Source organism: Acinonyx jubatus, chromosome E3 (assembly GCF_027475565.1).
Source record: "Acinonyx jubatus isolate Ajub_Pintada_27869175 chromosome E3, VMU_Ajub_asm_v1.0, whole genome shotgun sequence".
NCBI classification, from domain to species: Eukaryota; Metazoa; Chordata; class Mammalia; order Carnivora; family Felidae; genus Acinonyx; species Acinonyx jubatus.
Window position 1 is genome coordinate 38254432 of NC_069398.1, and position 25642 is coordinate 38280073.

Here is a 25642-nt window from a genome sequence, read left to right on the forward strand (position 1 = left end):
CCTAGGGGAAAAGGGATGGCCCGGCCCACCGGTGTCACACCCTGCTGGGAACTGACGCCCTCCAGACCAGGCTCTAGAATGCAGCTCCCGAGTGTGCTTGCTTTCCCTCCGTGCCAACCGTAAATGCGTCCGAGGACTCGTGCTGAGCGCAGCTGGGGACCCACACACGCGGGCAGTGCTGACAGGGCCAACCTCACAGTCCCTGCCGCCCTCTCTCTCCCTCAGGGGCGAGCAGGCTGGACGCCTCGCCCAGGCGGGGCGGGTTCCTTCTCAGGAGCCCTGGGCTGGACACGGACTCGGGGAGAACTGTGGCCTGTGTCCCGGGGAAGCCCATCACCTGAGGATCGGGAATGAGCACGAATGGGGGACAGGGTGTGACTGACAGGCCCAGGGAGGCTGCTGGTTTGGGAAACATCTCACGTTTGGCAGCTTTGGGAACCGGCCTGAACTGTGTGGAGGACATACGTGTGCTTCAAGAGCCCGCGTGACTTGTTCTCAGGTCACCTGCCTAAAGTAAGGCCGGGGCTCTTGTGGCACAGAAGGGCTCACCCCTCCCTGCTTCCCAAGCACCCGGTCTCTGAACCTTTGTGCCCCCTCCATGTAAACAGGCAGATGGGGTGGCCAGAGTGCTTTCCTCTGGGGGTCCCGTGTGGCTCACCGGCCCACACCGGGCTGGTCACGTGCCCCTAGCAGTCAGGCGGCCGGGCAGCCAGTTATGGGACAACGTGAGGACTTTATTCACACTTGTGCTCGGGGAAAGGGGACACTCAGCAGCGATGTCGCTGAATCCTGCACTGCCCCTCCTGCCAGTTCACGATTCCCCAACAGAGATGCCGCCCCCCGATCCCGCCGTGCCCACTTGCCAGGCGGAAAAGGCGCTTTTGGGGGGGCAGTGGCCTTGGGATACTAGCTACCAGGAACAGACCAGCGAGACCAAGAGCTGAAAGTACCTTGAAATCGGAAAATACCTTGCTTAAAACCCATTGGAAGAAGAGGGCCCCCAGAAGGCCACATGTGGTGCGAACCCCGCGTGCGCGGCCCGGACCCTAGCCTTTCTTCTGTCTGAGCTTGTCTAAGTACATGCGCAGGGACTTTTGGATGGAGTCCCTGGAGACGAACTGGAGGAAGTACTGGATGTCCGCGTCGCGCTGTTTGACCAGGCGGTCGGCTGTGGGCTTGCGCATCAGACTCTTGGTCAGCTGTCGAGCGTGGTCTACAGAAAGGGGTCCGTGTGTGAGAACCCACCCCAAGATGGTCGTATCGTGCCCAACCTTTCCGAGAGACTTCCAACAGAAGCTCTGCCAGGACACTGAGAAAATACAACTAAGCAAAGAAAAAAATGAAAATCACCCGTTCCCCACTGCCTACCCATTTCCTTGAAAAACATCCAGAGTGCCTTGCCTTTTATCCTGTTATTCTCACTCAACTATACCATGGGGGATAGTTTCCCTCCACTACAGGTTCTCTTACGACGTAAATAACAGCGGCACAGCATGTAGCCGTGTGTCTGTGTCAGGGGTCAGCAAACCTGGCCCCCGTGGCCCGTGAGCTAAGAATCGTTTCTCCTTTTTTTTTTTTTTTAAAGTAGGCTTCGCACCCATGGCAGAGCCCAACGTGGGGCTTGAAAGCATGACCCCGAGCTCGAGACCCTGAGCTTAGATCAAGAGTCGGACGCTTAACCTACTGAGCCACCAAGGTGCCCCGGTTTTTACATTTTTATATAATTGGAAAAAAACTGAAAAAAAGACATTTTTGGGACACGTGAAGATTATATGAAATTTAGGTATCAGGGGCGCCCGTTCTACTGAACACAGACGGGCTCTGGCGGCCTCCGTGCTCCAACGCCACAGTGTGGTGGACACTGACCCACCAGGCTGAAGATCCACCTGGCCCTTTAGACACGGTCCGCTGACCTCCGGGCTCCGTCACAGCTGACGTCACCAGCCCTATTTCTATAAACGGACACGCAGGCTGTTTCTACTTGTGCAGTGGGTTGAACAGTGGACCCCCCAAAAGATCCATACAAGTCCACAGCGCAGCTCTAGAATCTGTGCCTGTGGCCTTATTTAGAAAGGGGTTTCTGTGGAGGTAGATGGAATGAGGTCATCGTGGGTTTAGGGTGGGCCCTAAATGCCACAAACGTCCTAGCAGGAGAAAGGAAGGGGGTGTGCAATTGGAGGCCACGTGAAGGGGAAAGGGGAAGGCGGAAAGCGGAGCTGGGCGCGACGCATCTACAAGCCAAGGAATGTCTGGAGCCCCCAGTGGCAGGAAGGAGCCTCCCCTAGGGCCTCTGGAGAGAGCACCGCCCTGCCCCAACACTGATTTTGGTCTCCTGGTCTGCTGGCTTCGAGAACACATTTTGTTGTTTTAAGCACCTCCCCCCACCTCGGGGTAATCTGTTGTAGTGACCTCAGGACACTAAGTCCGCTCTTATAAATGGCACGTCCACGACTTGCACGGAGCACCTTGGCGTGAAGGCTCTGGTCTCACCAGAGCATCCGGCCGTGGCGGGGGGAGGCTCGCCCGTCGGTGCGCACACCTGCAGCCCCTCCATGTGCCCCTCACCTGGAACGGCCAGCCACTGGGCCATCACCGACAGTGCCGTGCTGTGCACTTGGTCCTCGGGCACCACCTGGTCTACCATGCCCACCCGCAGGGCCTCCGCGGGCGGGAAGAGCAGCCCCAGCTGCAGGGCGCGCTCTGCCGTGCGGTGGCCGACGGTGTTCACCAGGGTGTCTTTAAACCTGGAACACAATTCGCTTGCTGGAGGCTCCCAGGCAGACGGGCTCGCCCAGGGCAGAGCGGAGTGCGGGCCCAGCCCCCGGCCTTACCAGGAGGGGGCGACGACGCCCAGCAGAGTCTCGTTCAGACCGATGTTGTACTTGGGGTTGTCCGCCAGGACGCGGTAGTCACAGGTGAGGCTGATCAGGCAGCCTCCCGCGGGGCTGACTCCCTGCGGGGGAAGACGCGCCGTCTGGCTCTGGTGCTGCGGGGGCGCGTCCCGACTGCGCTCCGGAGAGCCAGGTCCCACGGTGGGTGTGCGCCCCCGGGGTGCTGCACCCACACCGGCTGGGCTGGCCGTGCACCACGGGGACTCGGGCTTGCCCATCAGCCCCGTCACCTCGTAGGGCCACCAGCTCTCGGGGACCAGAAAATCTCCCTCCTGTCTGGGTGGCAAGCCGTCTTTCTTTTCACGGCTTCGGTCCGGATGCTAAAACGCCAAACTAGCATCCGGCCGGAGCGGTCACAACCCGTCACGGCCCACGGGACCCATCGCCATCGCCAGCGGGATGTCCTGGGAACCCCAAACCCACACCGCCCTCATCTCACGCACTGCACTGCCTTGAACAGAGACGGCAAGCTGCCGTCGGCCGTCACGCGCCTCGTGGGTCGTCCTGACTCTCGCCACCCTCCCGTCCCCTGGCTCAGACCCTTCTGGCACCTCACCTGGGGTGTCCCCTGTCTTCAGGCACACCGGTTCCTGAGCGTGAACAGCCGCTACCTTCTCGAGGGCAGACCGGAACGATGTTTCCAGATGTGAATCTGATCCCCTCCTCAAGCCCCTCTCCCTATACAGCCCTCTTGCTGGGCCGCGTCGACCACGTGCCCTGGTCCCTGCCCCCGCCCCGCGAAGTAGCCCGTCACCAGGTCACGCCTGTCTGCAGTGGAGGCTCCCCTGTGCACATCCGAGGGTCTCCCCCAACTGTTCCCTTCCCAGCCTTCCCAAGGACAGGACCTCTTCATGCCCCCGCCACGCGCTGGGCTGGCTCTAGTGAGCCAGCGAGGCCACTCAGGAGCGGGGACACTCACGTTGATGGCAGCAATCAGCACCAGGTTGGACAGGTAGAGCCGCAGCCACAGCTCCTGCACGGCCCTCCAGAACTCGGCATAGTGCGCTTGGCTCTTCCCGCACATCTCCGTCAGGTCCAGGCCAGCCGAGAAGATCCCGGGGCAGTCCTAACGGAGTGAAGGAGCCAGGGGCCCCGTCACCGTCCATCTCCTGGCAGCAACTGTCCCCGGGGCCCGGGAGCCCACAGGCGCTCAAGACGCAGTGGGGGCGAGGTCATGTTCAAGGTGGCAGGATCAGGCCCCTAGGAGCCGAAGCTGGGACCTCCCTCGGACTTAGCTCCTCCTACTTTCCAGTTTCAAATGGGAAAAGGCAAAACAGGCAGGCAGGGTCGGGTGCTCCCCCAGGGACATAAACAGCGGGCTCTGGGCACGGCTGCGTGTGTCGTCCCGGGCAGGGGAACTCAGAGGCCCGGAGGGGGCACACGTTCTGATTTACCCTCGAGGTCAAGAACGCTGCAGACGCCAGCGCAGGCCAGGAGGTGCTGCCGTCAGAAGCAAGCCAGGACGGGAAGGGACAGCAATGAGCTGAGGAGCCAGAACTCTGCCCTGGGCGGTCACGCACGAGACAGAAGCCTGGTCTAGAAGGCCGCGGGTCCCGTGTGGACGCCCCAGGTCCCGACACAGCCTCCACAGAGCGGGGGAAGCAGACACAGGGGACCGCCAGCACGGCACTGCTTTCCAGCAAACACTGCCGGCCCAGAGGCGGGAAGGGGTTGCTCCGTGGCCACCACGCAGGGCCGTCGCGTGGTCACAACGTTTCTAAGTGAACGAGATATTCCCGTGGTTGGAGCGTGTCCGGGGCTGAAGTGACCTGTTACCGACACGTGAAGTACGGGACGGTCACAGGCGATGTCTCCGCGTCCTCACATTAAGCAACAGGACCAAGCTCGTGTGCAGGGCGCACAGTGCAATTCCACGTGGACCTGTGCACGCAGACGCTTGGAGGCCAACCTGTCGTCTCCCTAGGCCGCGTGCCAGCGCGACCTGGCTGTCACAGGCGCCCCAGGGACAGGGTGGCGGTGGGGGCAGGGCTGCCCCTGCTCTGAGCGCGTGCCTCCTTCCCTAACCAATGCCGAACGCGGGCACCCCTCCCCGCCCTCCAAATACCCCACGCAGATCATCTGCACGTGGCGGGGAAGAGGGCGCCCACGGTACGGACGCTCGAGGAAAGCTTGTGGCTGCGGGAGAGACACCACGGTCATGCTGGACGGGGGCTCGCCCCGCCAGATGGCCCGGACGGGCTGTGATCTGGGACTCGGCAGCACGTCTGCCGTGGGCCGAACTGTGTCTGCCTTTACCCCCAGTGCCCACGAGTGTGACTGTCTTCAAAACAGGGTCTTTGCAGATGTGACCAACGTGAGACCACGTGAGAGCAGGGGTCCTTCTAAGGGGAGGGAAACGTGGACACAGAGACCCGGGGTGGAGGAGGCGGGGTACAGGGGTGCCAGGACCCGGCAGCAGCTGCAAGAAGTGGAGAGGGACGCTCCAGGAGAGCGGAGAAAAACGCGCTGCTGTTGTCGCGAGCCCTCGTCTGCGGCCTCTATCGTGTGTCCCCACAAGAGCAGCGTCACGTCGTACCGTCATCTGCTGAGGGCCCACTGGGCAGGCCTTGTGCTGGAGACACAGTAGGCACCCAGCCGAAGACACATGGAGACACATTTGTAAGATGACACAGTCCCGGGGACAATGTGGGCTTTGGAGAGACACACTCCGGCTCCCCATCCCCCGGGGGCCGTGCCGCTTTGAGACCGGGGGGGGGGGGGGGCTGCACAGAGCCCCACTTTGTTGCCGAGGGACAGAAGTCATGGGTCTTCCCAGCTCTCGTTTCCTGGCGTGATCAATCACGCTGTGAAACTTCTTGAAGGGAATATTTTCAGAAATTTTCCCGAGCAAAACACTCCCAGGGAACTGCAACACGTCCAGACAGGTCAGCCTCAACTGTCACAGTGACCCGTGCCCACGAGCGCCAGCCCTGCCCCTGGAGCGCCACCCTCTTCCCCGGGGGGCCACTCCACGGGACTCCCCTGGTGTGTGCATCAGACCCACCCCGAGAGCTCAGAGCTGGGACAACACCCGGTCACACCCAGGACCGGCTGAGGGTTTAAGGAAAGCAGGCGCGTGCCCAGTGGACGTGCCAAGCCTTGCCCGGAAGAGACCGCGACCCTCTGCCTTTAACAATGGTGCGACAAGACGTCCTCACTGGTCTCTGTAGAACGGTGGCCCTTCTACTGGGAGACACTCATGCGGAGGCTCCCCGCAACTCAAAAGGCGACTCCAGGACTCTTCCTGACACGACGAAGGGCTTGATACATCAGGCCGCGCTCCCATCTACTTCCTCTCCTGGCAAAGTAGGTGGGGCTGCCGGAGCCGGCGTGGCCCCCGATCCTGTCGGTCTATGGGGTCTACCCGGCCCAAGCCGAGGACCGCCCCCTCCCCGGCCTCACCGGTGACACCCCTCCCACAGATGTCATTAAACAGCAGCATCTGTCAGCTCTTGGACGCAACACCAAGGTTCCCTAGAGAATTCAGAAGGGAAAATCTGCCCTCTGAGAACTCGACTCTAAGGCCCAGGCGAAGAAGAACGAGGGAGCGTGGCCACCAGGGAACACGCCTAGCGGCTCCACCGCCAACAGGATATCCTGGTGGACTACCCGTCACCAATCAGCGCGGGCTCCAGGCCACCCCTGCAGACAATTCACTGCCCTCCCCTGAGTTCTGGCCCGACTGCAGGGCACAGTCCGGCCTGGGGCAGAGGTCGCGGTGCTCTGGGGGGAGCCATCTGCCCACAGCATGCCAGGACCACTGGGGGCCCCCCTGGACCAGGCCCAGGACTAGGGTCCCTGGTGGCACCGGCATCCGGGTCTACCTGGTCATTCTACAGCACGTGACGTGTGGACGTGACCTCGCAGCAGGTTCCTGCCGTGATCGGAACTCGGGGAACCAACGAGCACCCACCGAAGTCACGATGACGCCGCGGAAGGTCTTGTCGTTTTCCAGTTTCTCCAGGCTGATGACAAACTCCGTCAGCACCTCCAGGCTGAGGCTGTTCACCGGGGGGTTCTTCAACTTTATCACGGCGACCCCTAGTTTGAAAATGAAGAGGAGAAAGCTCACTCCCAGGACTGGAAAAGCACACCCAACCATCCCGCACCCTCAACCTGGCCATGGGAAGCGACAGTTTTCATTTTTAACTTTTGGTTATTAAAATTGGTTAAGTTTATTTATTTGAGAGAGCGAGCCAGCTTGTATGTGCGTGTGGGGGAAGGGCAGAGAGGGAAAGAGAGAATCCTAAGCAGGCTCTGCACCGTTGGCACGAAGCCCCATGCGGGGCTTGGACTCCCACCTCGAGATCATGACCTGAGCCGAAGTCAGGACGCTCAAGCGACGGAGCCACCCAGGCGCCCCGGTTTTGGTTTTTCAAATGCAAGTGAGATTCACCTAACGTAAATTAACTATTTAAAAGTGGACAGTCCACGGGGCGCCTGGGTGGCTCCATCGGTCGAGCGTCCGACTTCGGCTCAGGTCATGACCTCACGGTTCGTGAGTTCGAGCCCCGCGTTGGGCTCTGTGTTGACAGCTCAGAGCCTGGAGCCTGCTTCCGATTCTGTGTCTCCCTCTCACTCTGCCCCTCCCCTGCTTCTGCCTGTCTCTCTCTCAAAAATAAACATTAAAAAAAAATAAATAAATGAAAGTGGGCAGTCCAGGTCTATAGGGACATGCACAGTGTCCCAATGCTACCACGATCTAATTGCCGGGCATTTCTATCCCACACAGGACCCTGTGCCCACGAGCAGTTCCCGCTCCTCCCTGGCCCCTGGCCCCTGAGTGTCTACTTTCTGCCTCTACGGACCCATCTACTCTGGACGTTTCGTGTGCATGGAAGCACACAACCTTTTATGCGTGGCTCCTTTCACTGAGCACCGCGTTCTCCAGGCCGGCCTGTGCCGCTGGGTCAACGTCCCCCCGCTTTCTGAGGCCCAGTGTCTCCCTGCACACGTGTGGACCGCACTGTATCTGTTCGTGTGCTGGTGGACACTGGGTCCCTTCCACCTTGAGAGTCTTGTGACTACTGCGGCCGTGAACGTTCATGAGCAAATATCTGTCTGTTTATCTTGTTCCTCCAGATGCCAGTCCTCTGTCCCCAGGGGAGTAGGAGATGGCCTTACTTTCCTGAGGAGTGAGCGAGCAGCCTCTAAGACCGGATATGAAGGAGGAACTGCACTGGGGGTTCTGGTTCTTGCTAAAGATGTTGTCGGGCTGACGTTCTTAAATTCTCCACGATCCGCTTGTGCGTCCTGCCAGCAGCGGGGGAGGCCGGGGGGGGGGGGGCGGGCAGACCAGCACTTGGGACAGGGCAACCACCAGCCTGGGCCAGCTGAGGCCATCTGTTCTGGCTACCTGGCCCAAGGACAGACCCCAAGGGCTTTCGAAGGGCCACCGTTCATTTAGGCTACATTTCCCTGGTCAGGACCTTAGAAATCTTCAGATGGTCAACATAAACAGTCCTCTAGGAGTGAGAACCAAGTCCTGAAGACAAACGGGCTGTTTTGAGACCTCCGGCTTCTGAGGGAGAGGTTACTTACTAACCAGCTACAGGAACGTACAGGGACGTGTAAGAAGCGATCAAAATTCCCAGAAGCAAGCTCCCCGAACTTGGTTCAGAGGGAAGTTTTTGAGGCTGACTGGATTTTTACAGAGCCCGGTCCAGCAGAATCAAGGACACTCAGGGGAGAGGGTTAAAGTTTCCATGAGTTGACACAGAGGACTTGGGGCGAATCCAGGTCGCGGGGGAGGTGGGCTGAGGCCGCAGCCCCCCAACCACAGCAGCCCCCCAGCTCCTCTCGTAGGCCTGAGCACAGCGTGTCCCCAAAACCTGGAAGTAGGCCCAGCCCTGGCTGCAAGCCTTCTCAGGACCCAGGTTGGGAACATTCTCAGGTAGAGAAAACTCAAGGGTGCTTTTTCTACCTTTTCTGTCCCTTTTGGAGAGTTTTCCCAGAGGCTCTGATGGGGGTGGGAGGTGGCTCCTGGCTTTAATTAGTAAGCCATCTACTAAGTCCTGTGCCATGCCAGAATATAAAAAAAAAAAAAAAAAAAAAAAAATCACTTTACTCTAAAAGACTTCCATTATTTTCAATTTCCAACTGAAGAGTTTAGATGGAGGAGCATACCCCTCAAACTTTACAAACCAAAACACTTTTATCTTCATAATGAACTGGGGAAAAGCACGTGGGCTGATGACCTTTAAGCTTTGAACGCAACAGAAACAGTCTTCGTACAGGGCTTGATCTCCAATGGCCTTCAGGGGTCCCCAGGAGCCGCGGTCAGGAAGACAAGCGGCGGGCGAGGAGGGAACGGGCGTGGGACGGCGTGGCACCCCTGCTTCGAGTCCTCCAGGCCCCGGGGCGGGCCGAGCCAGGGAAAGCCCAGCCGGGGAGGCCCGGCGTAGGCGCCCTCGCCCGAACGTGCGGACGCGGGAGCGCTTACCTTTCGCCGGGTCCGTCTCCACCAGCACCCGAGGGCTCCCGAAACACCGCACACCGTCCCCGCCGCCGGCGGCCGGCCCCGTCCGCCCGGGAACCGCGTCCGGCAGCCGGGACCCTACGAACGACAGCGCGAGGCCCGTTAGCCCCGGACCCCAGTCAGCTCCCCGGCTCCCTCCAGCTCCCTGAGGTCCCCGGCACCTCCCTGTCCCCAATCCCGCCCCCCCCCCCCCGCCCCTCCCAGCTCCCTCGAGTCGGGGGCCCGGGGCCCCCGTCTCCTCCGGCCCTCCTCCCGGCTCCCCGGGCCCCTGCTGCCCCGCACCCCCCAACTCCAGCCCCCCGGAGTCACGCACACGGGCGGAGCAGGTTGCGAGCCAGGACGCGCGCTCCGACCATCAGCGCCATCTTGACCAGGCCAAGTTGGGGTCTGGCTGCCCCGGCCCACGCCCCGCCTCCAGCAGCTCCGCCCCACTTGGCGTGTCGGGTGTCGAGGGCGGGGCACTGCCGGGAGAGTGCTTCGCAGGAGAGTTGGGGGAGCGCCGCAGGGACATAGGTGGCGGCGGCAGGAGGGCTGGCGTGGGCCCGTCTGGGACGAACTCTCCTCACAAACCCGGAGGCCACCGCGCTCGCCTCCACCCACGTCTGAACCCCTGGGAGGCTGGCACGCTTCCCACGCTGCCCACCAACCAAAGCTAAGGTCAAGTCAGCGACAGCTGCGGATGGGGGGTGGGGTGACTGCACGACCAAGGGAGCGTGTGAGTCCCGGAGTCGGTCGTGAGCTTGAGGCCATAAGGGCCTTTGCGGGTAGCAGCCCCAGCCATCCCAGCAGGCGCAGCAAAGGCAAGCGGATTACGCCAGGGTCGTTTCTCAAAACCGCCCCCCTGCGGAGCCCGAGGACTAAAAAGGGTGCCACGGGGCGGGGGTGAGGTGGAGGCGTGCTGGTGGGCAGAAACAGGTGCCCTCACACTGTTGACAGGACCGCGGTGCCACCGCCTCCTTGACAGCAAAGGGAGCACCTGATTTTATTTGCTCTGTCCTGCATTCAGAAACACCAAAAGGGTCCCCGCTCAACACTGGTGTCCCCTGCCGGATAGGAAGCCACTGTGCTGCCTGGCAGGAAGTGGTCTCGCAGACATCCCATTTGAATATGGACACAGGAAGGGCCAAGTTCAGGGCTGGGTGACTGAAACCTCAATTTTTTACAGTTTCTAAGTCTTCGTTGTGACACAACCGACTTTTGAGGTGGAAAACCGTTTTTTCATTATTTCGTGGCTAACATAGCAGCAGCCAAGGAGATCGGTTTCTGGTCAGGCAAAATGCCAAGCTCCTGGGAATATAAGGTGATAAGAGCATCTCTCTCTCGGTGCAGGTCAACCCACAGAATCTGCCCAACTCCCTGGCGTGCTCACCGGCTGTTCTGCTCAGACTCTGGAAGTGTGCCTGCGGAAATGAACCAAGATGCGGTCGTGTGTTTTTAGTGCCTGAGTTTTTAGCTTCAGAAGTGAAGCTGTTTCTGGGGTCACAGACAGGAAGGGGGGCAGCGAAGCCAGTACTCAGTCTGTAGTCTAATCCCGTTTATTCAACACAATCCCTTCACTCTACACAACAAAGTACAAACACAACAGCGCCTAAAATGCTACAAGTTACAAAACTCAAAACAACAAATTTATAGTACTGACTGTACAATAAAAGCCAAAAAAGCAATGTACACGTTGCCACGGTAACCTGCGAGACCACAGTGAATGACAGGTACGGGGGGGGGGGGGGGGGGGGTCCTTGATGGCCCTGTGGAGCTGGCTCTCAACTTGTTCACCAAGTGCAGAGAGAAAGGGAGACGCGGGATGTGGTGTGTGTGCATGAGTACGTGTAAAACCAACCATTTCCGATGATGAACACAGGGTGTCTGACTGGAGATATCGGAGGAGGACCGGAGCAGGGGGAGCAGGGCCAGGCCAGCAGGATCAGCAACCGCAGGGAAAGCAGGCCCCTGCCTGAGGGACCCCGCAGACCGGCAAGCTTGGGCACGACCAGGCCACTGGCCCAGCCCCCACCCCCGGGCTGGGGCCGCACTGCCACCCGGAGCCCTGCGGTGTCCCTGCTGGCTTTGCCACTGAATGGACTCTGAGGAACTGCGAACGTGGGAGCTTTCTAGCCAGAGACCTGGCGGGCGTCTTTACAGGCACAACCCCAAGCCACTAACGCTCCTGCAGCCAGAACTCTGCCTTCGGAGGAAACGCCTCCATGGCCGCCTTCGAAGCCTGCCCCGAGTGAGGAGTTTCTCTCCTACCAATCCTCCTGCCGCGACACAAGTGACCGAACTGAAGTGGACGGGACAGAAGTTCCAGGGTGCAGAGCCCCGGGGGCCTGCTTATCGGGAGGAGTTGGAGCTGGAGCGGCTCCTGTGGCGGCGGCGGCCAGGCGAGCGGGACCGCCGGCGCACCGGGGACCTGCGTCTCGGGGAGCGTGACCTGCGGGAAGAGGAAAGACCAAGTCAGACGCCAAAGATGGCACCACAGACACAGCTCCGCATCTCCGGCCGCAGGGCGAAGCTGGCTTCTGGAAGGAACGTTCTGTGGAGTTGCACACGTCAATGCTCTAAGCCAGGATGGCTCTCGGACGGCACCGCCTGGGAGCCCTTCCTTCCTGAGGGCCGTGCACGGGGCGACTCAACACCACCAGCAGAGAAGGGCCGTGCTCTGGCCTCTGCCCAGGGACAGCCACTCCCTCACCTGACTCAAAGTCCTCTCCTGAGCCTTCCTGTCAGCTAGGAAGGGGACAGGACCCAGACTCCAGGAATAGTGGTGCCACCCGCAGCGGTGCCCCCATAGGGCCGTCCCATGCCAGCCCACAGGCTGAGCAGGGCTCCAAGGTCAGCACTATCATGCTGTGTGTGTAAATGAAACAAACCCACACAGGCCTCAAGCAGTCCTCTGGGAGACTCCAAACAGACCTACCTTCTTCTCATCCGAGGGGGCGACCGACGCCACATGGGAGGTGGAGGCAGCATTCTCCTGGGAGGGCTGAATCTCCTGGGCGGTGGCCTCGGCCATGGGGCCAGCACAGCGGTGGCGGTGATCTCCTGGCCATCGATTTGTCCTGTTGAAAAAAAGATCAAGTCACAAAATATCACACCCAGTCACTACTGTGGGCGGTTTGGCCAGGAAACGTGCCTATAGCATGGAAGCAAAGAGGGAACTCAGTCTCAAGGCACCAAGACCCCTCATGCACAGCAGCCACCAAGCGAAGTGCATCCAAGTGGACACCTGAGCCCATTCACTGATGGGGAAGGGCTGTGCCCTGACCTGAGCCGGAAGGTGGGCCTAGCACTGAGCTGCGTCCTCTAGAAGGTTGGGAGGGACAGGCAAGAGGAGGGGCAGCACTGTGGGGGCTCTGAGGGAAGCAGATGGGGTGAAATGTAAGAGATCCAGAAGGACTGCCCTCGAAGACGTGTGGCCTCTTAGCCAGGGGGCCTGGCCCCCTCTCCCGACACCCGCCGTGGAGATACTTTCCTCAGAGGGCTCCTCCCAGGGGACCAGAAGGTGGCCTCTGGGTGCTGGGTCCCGACGAGGGCAGTGTCCACTGTAAATGGGCCGCCGGGTCACTACAACGTGGCGGTGGATGGGGTGGGAGAGATGATCGGCACCCCTGTTTCTAGATGAGCTATGACTGCATCGTGGCTCGGGAAGAAGAAAGTACTACTGGGGAAGGGGAGCAAAACCAAACCAAGGTTCAGCTGTCAAGTCTGTCTTCAGAGTGTGGAAAAAGTGACTTGGGGAGGGGACTCTGAGTGCAGCCACGTATGTGAATGTAGCCGATGAGAACAGTGAAGGGAGGCGGCTCAGGATGGAGGCCAAGGAGCCTTCAGGGCCTCAGAAAAAGCAAGCAAAGGAGACCAAGGCGCAGACCCAGGAACCTCAGGGGAGCACGCACCCTGGCCCAGTCCAGGGACCGCTCAGGGGACCGAGCACAGCCCTCGTGTGCCCTCTCTCATCTTCTCAGCTCCTACCCTCAAGGCGACAGCAGAGATGGCAAGGAGGTGGGTCAGGCATGTAGACCTGTGTTCAGAACGCACTCACGAGACTTAAGTAAACGTAGCCTAAGGCACCCCCTGCCTCCGCATGGCCCATTGCCAAGGCCAGCCCAAATCAGGAACGTCAAGGACACCGATCATACAGCAATGAAGACAACTCTATCTTCTGGGCAGCTGCCAGGAAAGGCCAAGCTCTTCCACATTCCTTCTGGAGCCAGCACGGAGTTGCTCCACTCGATGGGGCGCAGTACAGTATGTGGACACACACACAGATCCTACCAGAATCTTAAAAAACGTGGGCTACGACCATGCACACCCTGGACGTGGCCGAGTGTCCTGAATTCTTAGCAAGTGCTCCAGCTCTTAAAGACGCATGTTTGACAGTCTCTAAAATGAAGGTGTGGTTAAGATCAAGAGGTGGTGGGCACAGTTCATGACAAACTCCTAAAAAACTTCAAAGGGAGCGACTGGTTATGTTTTAGGATTTATTTTGAGAGACAGAGGGGGGCAGAGAGAGAGAGAGAGAGAGAGAGAGAGAGAGAAAGAAACCCAAGCAGGCTCCTCACTGTCAGCACAGAGCCCGACACAGGGCTCGGTCCCACGAACTGTGAGGTCACGACCTGAGCCAAAATGAAGAACTGGACGCTCAACCGAATGAGTCGCTCACGCGCCCCTCAAAGGGATTTCAGTAGACTGAAGACAGCTAGCTTAGCGTTAAGGGAAAGTTCCTAGTGTCCAAGCTCCATCAGGGCTCCAGGAAAACTAGCCATCACACCATTACACTATTTTTCCAGCGGGTAACAGGCTTCTGAGGACTCCAAGGTTCTGGGGTGTTCAGATTCTTCCCTGCGTGGCCAGATACCCCATGCACAGTGCTGTGGACGGAGCCAGCTCTCGGCCCCAGCTGCGTAGATTACAAGAGCAGCGAGCTGGGGCGGAGACCGATTCCACGCTCTTCAAAGACACAGACGTGAAGACAAGATGGAAACCGGCCATCCAAAACTATTCACAAGTGCTCAGCCGCCGTCAAAACCATTCTGCTCAATACAAAACAGCTATAAATGTCACAAATAGTTACGATACAAGCTTGAGGGAGATGGGTAAAATGTATGAATTCAGCAAAGTAAACCTAAAAATGCTGAAATGTCAGCATAACAGAGGATGACTCTCAGAGAGGACTAGAGAAAACACTGCCATACAAAAGCCAAATGCTGCATTATTCACATTCATAATATTGTATAAAATAAACCCCTTCATTCCTTAAGTTCTCACAGATTGGAAAACTCTAAAGATGTTAATGTATTCATTTTTGCTGAAATTTTCCCAAGAATGATATCTCATCAACTTGTTTTTGGTGAACACACCCCCACTGGTCAAGGATGGAGTCGGGCAAGAGCTGCAGGGAGCTGGTGGAAACTGGTTTGAAAGGTCCCTCCGCTGGGCCGAGGCCAGCCTCGCGCAGGGAGCAGAGAGGGGGCGCAGGCAGGGTCACCCACCTCCATCCATGTGCTTCAGAGCCTTCTCGGCCTCGTCCGGATTCTCAAACTCCACGTACGCGTAGCCTTTAGACAGGTGGGGGTGCATCCTTTCCACAGGCATGTCAATCATTTTAATTTTCCCGTAGGTGGAGAATATCTCCATGATGTGGTCCTAGAGGAAAGAAGGGTCACTCTGATGTGCACCCACCAATTACCCGTGTGGGAGCTGAGAAGTCACCCCATGACGATGACAAGCTAGGCACCTGGGGCCTCTCTCTTACACGGAACAACTAGGATAAAGGACTCCGTGCTCCCGCCAGTGTCCTCAGAGCCTATGTTCTCGGTTATCTCCAGCAAAGGCCAGCTTCTCTGGTTTTCCATTTAAAACATTTGCAGAAGAGACGTGCCCCCTCTGCCCACTGGACAGATCTGAGATCCCTCACCTTGGTCACATTCCTAGTGAGCCTCCCGATGTGCACTTTGGTGGGTTTAGGGGAAGGACTCCGCCTTTTCCTTTCCTTTTCATCTCTTTTGGGTGGTTTGGATCTGATTGAAAAAACACAACAACAGAAACAATTTCTGTCAAGTCAAAAAAATTTTTTAAGTGGGGCTGCTAAGTGCTACTGTTGAGTTTTTTATAAGGCAGCTTTCCCTACCAGTTTGTGTATATTCCTGTTATCTCTGCCTCAGAAATCCGACTAAGTAAGACACAGACTCCTCTACAGGCTACTCTTATAACGGCTACTGTCACTTTATAGTCCCCAGTTTGCAAACTAAGTTCCCAGATGACTGACAAGTTTTGGGGCAACCCCTCCAAACCAAGACCCCCCACCCCCAACCCCCGCCATGGGAAGCGGTGCCGGAAGGGAGCTTACTTGGAGCGGGAGCGCCTCCTGTTGTCGTGCCTGCGTCGAGAAGGACTCGGCGAGCCAGACGAGCTGCTGGAGCTGGAGCTGCGGGAGGTGCTGGAGCTTCCCGAGCGGCTGGATGCGGAAGAAGAGCTCGAGCCGCTGCTCGAGCCAGTGCTGGTGCTGGAGCCCGAGCTGGAGGTAGAGCTGGACCGGGACCTGACCAGGGAGACAGAAGTGTCACAAGCAGCAGCGGAGGGGAGCCTCTCTTCCCAGCAGACGCAGACGAGCCTGTACGTGCTCATGCTCCCAAGAGGCCACCGCTGTCCTCATTATTTTCCAACCTCCATGTCGTCCCCCCACCCCGGGGGGGGTGGGGATGATATCTACCCCAGCCTTCTCTAGCCAAAGCCCCTGGCAAGGACAGAAAACAGCATTCAAACTGCGCAGGGGCAGGAAAGGAAGGAGCCGCTTCCTAGGCACACAGAAGCCTTGACTGCTGGGAGGTACAGAAAGAGCCTGCAGGTCAGAACACCAATCCATCCTGGAAGGTGGCTACCGAGGGGCTCGGGCTGGCGCTCAAGTGAAGAAATGCAAGCTTTAGGCTCGGGCAATCCAATCACAACTAAAGAAAAAAGCACTTGAGAGAAAAATCTACCCCCAGATGTCTCATTCTTTAACACCATCCTCCATAGGGAACTGGAGCAAACCCCAAAGCATTGTGCTACAGTTGAGGCCTTTATTAACAATCTCACAATCTTCTGTGTGAATAATTCGGACTACAGAGCAGTGGGCAGGCTCAGCGGACAGAAAGGGGCGTGGCTCTCAGGGCCCCGCCCCGCGGCCCCACCTGGTGCTGCTGCTGCCGCTGGAAGCGCTGCGCCTCTTCCGCGTTTTCTCCCTGCCCCGGTCCTTCTCACTAGACTCCTTGGTGGCCCCTTTATCTTTAGAACGATCCTTGGACTTCTCATCAGAGCGGTCTTTGCGTTTGGTAGGAGAGGGAGCCCTGGATGGTGAGGAAGAGTGTGAGATCACGAGCCCCTCTGACCAAACCCTGAAACAACACTACCCAGGAGGGGATCCAAAGGGCTACAGAGACCCCAGGTGATCACAGAACAAAACGATCTGTGGCTTAGGACACTTCACTGTAGAATGTGAGACATTTCCAATCTTCCCCTTTCTGAGGGTCCCTAGTAACGAGCACCCCCAAAGTAGCACTAGAAAAATCTGACAGAAGGATTACCTAGTGCTGGACTTTTTATTATTTTCTTTGACTCCTAGCAAGCTCTTCTTTTTCACTCCTGATAAATCCATTCTCCCCTTCTGAGGTGTTCAAAGCAGCAATGGCGGCCTCACTTATCTGAACTCTCACTTCTAACTCGAGTCTGAGAAACGATCCCTAATCGATTGCAATTTACGCCAAAGTGCAGCCTAATAACAAGATAAAAGGATTTACAGAGTGAACGTATTGGCAAGGCAACAAATTCGCTTTGCAGTCAAAAGGCGAGCACACGAGAAGATGGCAAGGAACACAGTGAGCAGCGAACGTCCACAAAGCCAGGAACACACAGGGACCTCTTCCATTTCCTTGGGGAGGGTCCCACTCCCACAGGTAGACCCTCACCTCAGTTTGTGGTCTTTTCCTTAAGGAAACGGTGGTGGCGCCCGTCACTGTTATTTTACAGGAGGTACAATACCCATTTTGCACTCATAGGTTTGATGAGCCCTCTACCGCCCCCCCCCCCCCAATACCACAGCACCACATTTGCATGCAGAACAGAAAAAAACCCCAAGAGTGCCTCTCCTGAAAGGGTTACTGGTGTGGTCAGATCTCTTGTTTAACTGCTGTAATTTCCTCGTAGGATACTTTGGATCTAGGCTACGACTGGAAGCAAAAACCATTTCAAAAGCGACAGGTAGCATCAAAACATTTAATACCCAAATGCAAACAAGTAAAATGTTCCCCTATGAACATTTAAAAAGCAGTCATTGCATGGTGCGCCTGGGGGCGGAGGGTTCAGTCAGTTAAGCCTCCAACTCTTGATTTCGGCTCAGGTCATGATCTCAGTTTGTGAGATTGAGCCTGCATCAGACTCCTCGCTGACAGTGGAGGGCCTGCTCGGGATTCTCTTTCTCTCTCTACCCCTCCCCTGCTCTCTCTCAAAATAAATAAACTTAAGAAAAAAACCCAAAAAAGAGTCATTGCAAACGCAACTTTAGTTAATGATAGGCAGATAGAAGTGTTACACCAGAGGCTACAATGTACTTCAAAATATAATAAAAATATTGACGCGTAAAAAGCAAATGTGGTAGAAATGGGACTTGTACGATCTAGGTGGTGGTTATGAGGGTAGTCACTGCAATTCTTTTAACTTTATGCTTACATTTTTTCCCCAAAATCACATGCGTGGGGGGGGGGCACTAGAACTGGATGGCACTGCTCATAAAGGTTTAACAAAGTGTCTGGACTGCAGCATGTGCTCAATAAATGGTCATTAGTACCATTAGTGAGTGTTACTTAGAACAAACTTCAATATTTGCAGTGAGGTTTTCTACAATTTGCTTGAGTTGCAAGCAAAGGTCTCAGGTACTGGTCTCCACTACTCCTAGTTCCTCTTCCTCAACAGCCTGTAAGTAACCTGGACACAGCAGCCAACTGGGATCCTGTTTCACGCTGTGTAGGGGTGCCCAAGATCCTGAATAAATTCTGTGACTCCAGAGTGAAGGCCAGCTTCGGATGATCAGATTAGAGCAGAAGCAAGCAAAATGCCACCTTTGCTGCTCTTTTCCAAGCTGATAACGTCGTTTAAGATGTTCTGTCTTAAAACAGTAAGGTGCTATGGGCACTGAGCAAGCAACACTGGAGAAGCTCAGTGTCCTCCGACAAGCGGGAAGTGTAATTCACTGGTTAAGCGTCCAGAGTCAGTGTATCTGTTTAATTCGGAGCTTTGCTGTGTGACCTTGGGTAAGTCACTTAACCGTTCTGAGCCTCAATTTCTCAAAAGCATTATAGGGACAATTACAGTTCCTACACCTCCATAGTCACCAAGATCATTAACCAAATTTATTACTCATGAAAGAAACTTGGCACCTAGTTAAGGCTCAATCAATGTTAGCTTTCCTTAAAAGAAAGGGACGTTTTTCCATGTTTGGAAGCTTTTTCCCCACGTGAACTCTGGTCTCCCAAAGTCACACATAATCTCTTGAATGCTCACCAGGGGTCCCCGAACCACCAGGTCAGGATCACCAAGGGCAGTACCGTCCAATAGAAATAGAGTGTGAGCTAAAATCCTAAATCTTCTAGCAGCCACATTAGGTAAGTTAACAGATGAAACTGACTTTCAGTAATACAGTGGACACGCTATACCCCAAATGTTATCTTTTCAACATACAATCAGTATAAAAACTCATTAGTGAAATATCTGCACCCCCACCCCCCACTAAGCCTTTAAACCCTTCAATTTGGCCTAGGTGTATTTCAAGTGCTCCGTAGGCACACATGACCGCACTCCCGCGCCCCCCCCCCCCCCCCCCGTGTGCTCGGTGACAACAAGCACCACCGGAATTCTTAAACTCTACGAATTAAGAACCACAGGCTGAGCGAACACTTTGCTGGGCGTGGCCGAGTGCTAGAAAGCAAAGATTGAGGCTCTCTGTTCACACAAGTTCAGGTAACAGCACAGGACCTTGGTTACCTCCCCCATCCTCCGGAAAGGTGCGCGTCCAACAGCCAGAGAGAGAGAGAACAATTAGTTAAACCTCGAGCAGATGGCGTTTCGGCTCAACTCTTCAGAGCACCTTCCCCATTTAAAAGCACATTTTAGGCACAATTCATGCGAAATAAAAGAAAAAGCCACGACTTCCCTTCGTGGACTTGAACCTTCCCGTAACCTCCCTTGTGGGGGGTAACCCGTCCAACGGAGCTGCATGACATCAGGGGCCATATCTCCAAGGACTCGCGCGGAAAACGGCACCCGGGAGCCTGGTAAACGGCCGTGAAGTCATGTCTGAATTAATGGCCTCGAAGGGAGGCTCAGCCGGTCTCCCAGGGCACCCCACCAAAGCCACTCCGCACCCACTGGCACGGGCCCCACGCGCGACCTCGCCGCCCCCGTCCGCGTTCACTCACAACTCCCCAGTCCAGGCGCCGGGCCGCGAGCGCTTCCAGGGCAGGGCCTGGCGTTGCGGGCCTGGGTCTCCAACCCGGCGAGAGAGCCCCGAAGACGGAAGCCGCGCTCCCGGCTGCTCCGAGTCCCGCGGGCCTAGCAGGGCCCGCCGCAGAGGGGGACGATCTGAGGCGCCCTTCCGCCCGCCGCGGCCCCGACCACTTCCGGGCCGCGGCCTCGGCGCCTCCCACTCCACCCGCCCCGGGCCACACTCTTTCTTCTTAGACCCGGTGCCGCGCCGCCAGGCCGCCGTCCCTACCGAGAGGCCGAGGAGCGGGCCGGCTCCACCATGCGCCCCGCCGAGCTTTGCGGGCGGTCCCCGGAGCTCGGATGGGGTCGGATTCCCCCAACTTACATCTTCCCGCCGCCGCAACCTCCTCCCGCTCTCCTCAGCCGCTAAGGCCGGCGCCGCTCTGGCGTCAGGGTTAGGGAGCGGGAAGGCGCCGCTGTCGGGCGCGCAGCGATGACGTAGAGCGCCCTAGCCAATGGGCGCGAGCGAGGGGAATGTTAAAGGGCCACGGCCGTTTTTGGCGAGCCGCGTCGGCGACTCTTGCTCTAGCTCCCTTTCTGAGGAGGTGTCTGGGACTGCCAGGGGCTGGCTGCACGCCTCAGGGGGCCGGCCGATTGTGGGACCGCGGTCGGCAGGGCGGCGCCGCTGGGGCAGCCCCCGGGGCGGCGCGGAGGGAGTTAACGCAGTGGCGGCCTTGCTCCAGCCCTCGCGCGTGCGCACTGGGCAGGCGGCGGGTCTGGCGGTAGCCCAGGCGCGCCACCCTTGACCCCTGTGCTTCGCACGCTGTGCGGCCGGCTGCTGGACCGAGGGCGGTGCGGGCGCTCCGGCTTCTGGCTGCGGGCCGTGGGGGGTCCCGCGGGGCTCAGGGGCCTGAGTGGGTGCGGGGCTGGGTTCTTGCGGTTAAAAACCACGTAAGGTGGGCGGAGTGACCATGCGGACGCCGCTGCTGCGCGGACGGAGCTCGGCCGGGTTCCGAGACTAGACGGGGGACAGTGCGACCGTCACGAACTGGGAGCGAACATCAGGGTAGAAAACAGGATGCGGAGGGGGAAGCGCATCCGAGGAGGTGACACTGCGGCTGAGACCCGAGGGGGAGGGGGCGCCCGGCAGAGGGAATAGCCGCGCTACGGCGTTGCAAGAAGGGAGGCGAGGCCAGTGTGGCGGCTCGCAGGCCAGGCTACGAAGGTGGAGTTCAGCGGTGGTGGGGCGACGTGGAGGATGTGCAACATCCGGCGCCGAGGCTTCTTCACTCTGGCGGGTGAACAGCGCAGGCAGGGAGGCAGTCAGCCTTCTGGCAAAGCAGTGGCCCGGGCCCAGGCAGGAGGCTGGGAGAGTAAAACCCGGCGCCAAAGAGGCTAGCGCTTTCGGGTTTTGTTCCCCACGGGGCCGCCAGCGTTCCCCCACCCTTGTCCGGCAAGCGGTTGTTACTGCATGACCCTTGGTGGGAGCAAGGAAGGTGCACCCCGCCCCAGACGTTGTCCGAACAGGTAGGTGCATCAAGGAAGAGAAGGGAACAGATCGAAATCGGATCTTTCTGGAGAAAGGAATCACTGTGATTTGGAGACGGACTAACTGCTAGGACAAGGACAGGGGAGTCCAGGTTGCAGCTTGGTGACCAGACGGTTGGTGCTGCAGACGCTGTCTGCACGTCATTGTTATCTGCGCTCTGTGGTTTTCCCAGCCTGTGGATGGTGGTGCCTTTCCCTGTCCAGCCAATCTGGCCCCATCCGGAGGTTGTCAGCTGTGCCCCAACACCTTCACCCCGGGCTGGGGAGTGTCTCAGAGTCACGGACAAAAGGGAGCCCGGAAGGAGCAGCCCCGTCCTGTGTCCCTTCTGCTAAGGCACCAACACATTTCTAGGGGGGATGTGTTGGCAGGCAGGCAGGCAGTCTGGTGCAGGGGCCTCCCTTTGGATTTAGATTTGCCCTGGTGTGGTGGGGGTGCATTTAGAGCATTGAATTCTCTACTGTCATTGTCACGTCTGCCATGGCCACGCACGGAGGAGTGAGTGGAACAGAGGGCAGCCCTGGCTCTGCCCTGCAGCCGTCAAGGGGCCCAGAGGGTCAGCACCGGGGACAGGGTGGCCGTGGCAGCATGTCGGAGCCCCACACATCCTGGGCCCACCATCAGTGCATGCCCAGGGCCGCACCGGCACCCTAGGTGGGGAGGGAGTGGGCGAGCAACCCCACCTTGGCAAGGGTGGGAACAATTCAGCCGGGCAGCCAACCCCCGCTACTTTTTAAAAAATGAGCGGAATGCTATAGTTTGGCATGCATATAAATTTTAACACGTTTTATGTTAAATCTAAAAGCATGATTTATTCATACACATGAATTTAATCAAGTTTGTTTCTAAATATTGCTGATTTTTGTTACCAAGTGTGTTATCAGCTGTTGAGCTTTAAAATTTGAGCATCTTTTGCCGTTTTGAAGATGAACAGAATGTGTTCAGAAGAAACATAAGGAAATAAATCTGGAGGCCGCCTGCCCCCTGGCCTTCCAGGAGTTCTGGCTTCACCCTTCTTACACCCCTGTGCCAACTTACTGAGGCCCTGGGGGCTGAGGGCTGGGACGCTACGTCCTTTGGGGACCTCAGGAGGCCTTTGGCCCAGGTTTGGTGGAGGGGGGTGGGGCAGGGCTCCTGGAGACTGCATTGGGCAGCCAGCCCCAGGCCTGGAGCACTATACCACAGGCATCTTTCAGGCTTTGCCAGTGTCCTGAGCCCCTCCCTTCCCTTCCAGGGTCGGGGGCCACCTGCTGGCATGTGGCGCTGCTCTCCATTTGGAAACGTACCCTTGTCAAGACAGAATATTCCCTCTGCCTTCATTCTCTGTGGGCCTCTGCAGTGCTTGCCCTTGGAGGCTGGTGACCGGGGACACGGAGAGGGTTTAGTGGTAGTCTGGATGGTGCTGGAGTTCACAGTGTGCCATCCAGGAGCCTCAAGTAGGCATTGCATCCCCAAGAAAGGACTCCTACCTACCGCTGAGAGTCCCTGCACCAAGGACAGGGGTGGCCCGGCCAGGTAGAACAGAAGAGTTTGGGTGGAGTCAGGGAGGTGGTGATGGCTCGGTGGCCTTGAGGGAGGCATTAGAAGAAGAGGCCTGGGTCTCTCTGTGGAGGTGAGAGCCTGCAGCCCCTGCAGGAGCCCAGGAAGAGGCACTGGCTGGTCCTTCTCGGTGGCCAGGCTGGGCCTTAAAGGGTCAGACAGCCAGCGAGGGTCTGGAGTTGTGGGGAGCCTCTCTGGCTGCAGGCTTGTCCCTCTAAGGTGTGGGTTGTCGGGTCTTGAGACCTCTCCCATCTCCCTGCCAGCAGGTGACTCTGGACTCTCCTGGGGGTGGCTGAGCAGGGAGCTGGGGGCTTGTGCTGGTTTTCATGCCCAAAGCCCCATGTTCATTTCTGCCCCAGGGAAGTCAAGGATAGTGTGCCTGAGCTGGGGCGGTCACAGCTGGGCACGGAGCAGTGGAGCTCGTACGCTGCATCATTGGTGGACCTGTGGGCCGTGTCGCAGTGTCAACTGGGGCCAAGATGGCTTGGCCCTGCTCCCAGGACCTACGTTGTGCCATCCACAGCCAGCCTTCTTGGGACTTCTCCAACCCTGCAGGCGTCTGATGCCAGCATCTGTGTGGTGTAGGCCGGGCCCCAGGAGCGGGGCCTGGGCAGCCCTGTGTGTTGAGGAAGGAAGGCAGGGCCCCCGCTCCCCGGGCCCGACCCCGTAGCTTCAGCTCCTCGTGCCTGTTTGAGGACAACACCACGTGGGCCTATCAGGTGGGGATGGGACTCCAGGGCCCAGGGCCCCGCTTCCTGGTGCTCTCCTGGGCGGGCTGCCGGGGTCGAGACCTCTGCCTTGTCGCGCCTTCTCAGGCAGCCTCTCAACCTACCTTCCCTGAGCCCCCTCGTGCAGGGACCCCAGGGGCTTTGCTGTCCTTTGGGAAAGGGAGATAGGCTTCAGGGACTCGAACCTCCCAGGGTTTGGAGGTGGACCTGAGCCGGGGTTCAAGGAAGGCACCTTGTGTCTGCAGAGTGGGATATCACACGTGGCCCGCTTGCCTCAGCTGAGGGGTGGAGTGAGCAGCCTAATCCTGACTTTGGTTTTGGGGGGACCTCTTAGAACCTCTGTGGCCACCTCTTTGCTGCAGGAGCCCCTCTGGGTCCAGATAGAGCCCAAGCTGTCTACCCAGGAACGTCCCTTGGTGTGCAGGTAAGGGCCACAGGGTCTGGGTGAGCACAGGTGGCCCTCCCTTCTCACTGACCAGTCTGTGTGGGAATGGGGGCGGGGGGGGGGGGTGGTCTCAGAGGACCTGGCTGGACTACACCATCGATGTCGTGCTGGTTCCCAGAAGCGAGCCGAACAGCAGCTGGCATGGGGTGTCCTGCAGATGCCATCGCCAAATCTGTTGCCCTGGCTGGTGGTCTAGCCCCAGGCTGGCCTCTCGGAAACCTCCCCCCTCACCTCCAGGTTCTGGCACTGTGGGTGTCCGGGCTGACTGCTCTGGGGCACTGGGACATTGCTGTCTCTGTGGTCAAGGGACTGACTGACTTCAGCCCAGGCTCACGTGGGTCCAGACTGTACCGGACGGGCTGGCTTCTCTCCCACCTGCGATGTGTGGTCATCCCCAGGCAGCTTGCGGCCACCCTTGGACCAGCCTTCCGGCCTTCCTTCCAGCTGCTGGCCTTGGCTCACTCCTTCTTCTGCCCTGGTCCTGTCAGCTGCTTTGTGAGACAGGGCTGAAGGTCCCTGAGACTGAGGTGACCTTCGCTCCTCCTGGAGTCCTGGATTGAAGATCTGGATTGGCGTTTGCCCAGCAAAAAAACCTGTCCAGTTTGTTTTTCTGTGTCCCTGTGACCATAGGGTCAGGGACGCCATGGGGGGCAGGGGCTGGGCCCTAGGGTAGGGTCACTTCTGCTAGCCTCTGGGTCTAAGTGAGGTGGGGTCTTGCCAGCTCAAGTGGACCATGAAGGCACACTTGTGGACCCCTTGAGGATGTGAACCTGCACACTGCAGTCGTGGTGGAGACTGGGATCGTGTCCTGGGACCTGGCTCTTATCTGGGGTACCCAGCTAAATAAAGGACCCTGTGTCCCGGCTCCCTCTCCCTGGAGCAGCCATGTGCCTGCGTTCTGTGCAACAACGTGGACGCAGAAGCACATGACATCCGGGAGCTGTGTCCTCCTCCCGTCCCCCTGCTGCTTCTGTCTGGAGCCTCAGGGTGACCTTGAACCCAAGAGCAGAGCTTGAGGGAGGCCTGCACCTGGACAGAGCAGGCAGATGGAGGCTGGCTTCCTGAGGCCTTGTCGGCGACAACACCCAGACCACTGTCTCTGGACTTTGTACTTGACCGAGAAATAAACGCCTGTCTGGTTTCAAAGCTGCTGGGACTGGGCCTTCTGATGTGCACAGCAAGCTGGCTGCAGTCTCCATTCCACAGGAGTGGTTTCTGGGGCCTGGGGGTGGGGTCCCCTCGCCCTGTGACCTGCTGCCTGGCATTCCTTCCCCACAGGGAAAGCAGTGGATGGGGCTCGGCCTAAGCCCTGCCCCCAGCAGGGTCTGCCCAACCCTCCCTGTGGAGCAGCCCCCTCTAACCTCTGAGTGCAGGTGTCCTGCCGAGGGGCAGTTCACGGTCTGTGTTTCGGTCGAGCCGCACCATCGGACGGGGCAGGATCTTACACAGGCCTGCTCTCGGCCCTCACGTCGGTGTCCGCCCCTTGGGAGCCCCTGACCAGGCCCACAGGGTAGGCAAGGTGCGACCTTGTCTTCTGGGTCTGCTGATGAGCTGGGGAGGGGC

At 58.2% G+C, this 25642-nt stretch overlaps 2 protein-coding genes and 1 long non-coding RNA gene across 12 annotated transcripts; 1 reads left to right on the top strand and 2 right to left on the bottom strand.

Annotated features, from left to right (window-relative positions):
* Window positions 1–713: 713 nt before the first annotated feature.
* On the bottom strand, window positions 714–9824 carry ECI1 (enoyl-CoA delta isomerase 1). 2 transcript variants are annotated; one of them, XM_027043550.2, is made up of 7 exons: window positions 9683–9824; window positions 9334–9447; window positions 6805–6932; window positions 3811–3957; window positions 2832–2953; window positions 2566–2744; window positions 714–1213 (listed from the first exon to the last, which is right to left on the bottom strand). In XM_027043550.2, the coding sequence occupies exons 1-7, from the start codon at window positions 9732–9734 to the stop codon at window positions 1047–1049; spliced, it is 909 nt and encodes a 302-aa protein (XP_026899351.1). In that variant the 5' UTR covers window positions 9735–9824; the 3' UTR covers window positions 714–1046. The 2 variants fall into 2 exon arrangements, with proteins under 2 accessions (XP_026899351.1, XP_053069845.1); XM_053213870.1 differs by lacking the exons at window positions 9334–9447; window positions 9683–9824 and adding an exon at window positions 8815–8929.
* A 1064-nt stretch (window positions 9825–10888) lies between these two features.
* On the bottom strand, window positions 10889–20340 carry RNPS1 (RNA binding protein with serine rich domain 1). 6 transcript variants are annotated; one of them, XM_027043546.2, is made up of 8 exons: window positions 20207–20340; window positions 16929–17116; window positions 16536–16691; window positions 15713–15904; window positions 15281–15383; window positions 14856–15009; window positions 12284–12425; window positions 10889–11797 (listed from the first exon to the last, which is right to left on the bottom strand). In XM_027043546.2, exons 2-8 carry the CDS (start codon window positions 16997–16999, stop codon window positions 11698–11700), a joined length of 918 nt encoding a protein of 305 aa, XP_026899347.1. In that variant the 5' UTR covers window positions 17000–17116; window positions 20207–20340; the 3' UTR covers window positions 10889–11697. The 6 variants fall into 6 exon arrangements, with proteins under 6 accessions (XP_026899347.1, XP_026899348.1, XP_014931973.2 ...); XM_027043547.2 differs by having other exon boundaries at window positions 20111–20250; XM_015076487.3 differs by lacking the exon at window positions 20207–20340 and adding an exon at window positions 19815–20001.
* Window positions 20341–20449: 109 nt separating this feature from the next.
* Window positions 20450–25225, top strand: LOC113594949 (uncharacterized). Of its 4 annotated transcripts, XR_003415431.2 has the most exons (3): window positions 20450–21348; window positions 22602–22649; window positions 23266–25225. It is a non-coding gene; the product is annotated as an uncharacterized LOC113594949 (long non-coding RNA). The 4 variants fall into 4 exon arrangements; XR_003415430.2 differs by having other exon boundaries at window positions 20450–22649; XR_008294770.1 differs by lacking the exon at window positions 22602–22649.
* Window positions 25226–25642: the final 417 nt, after the last annotated feature.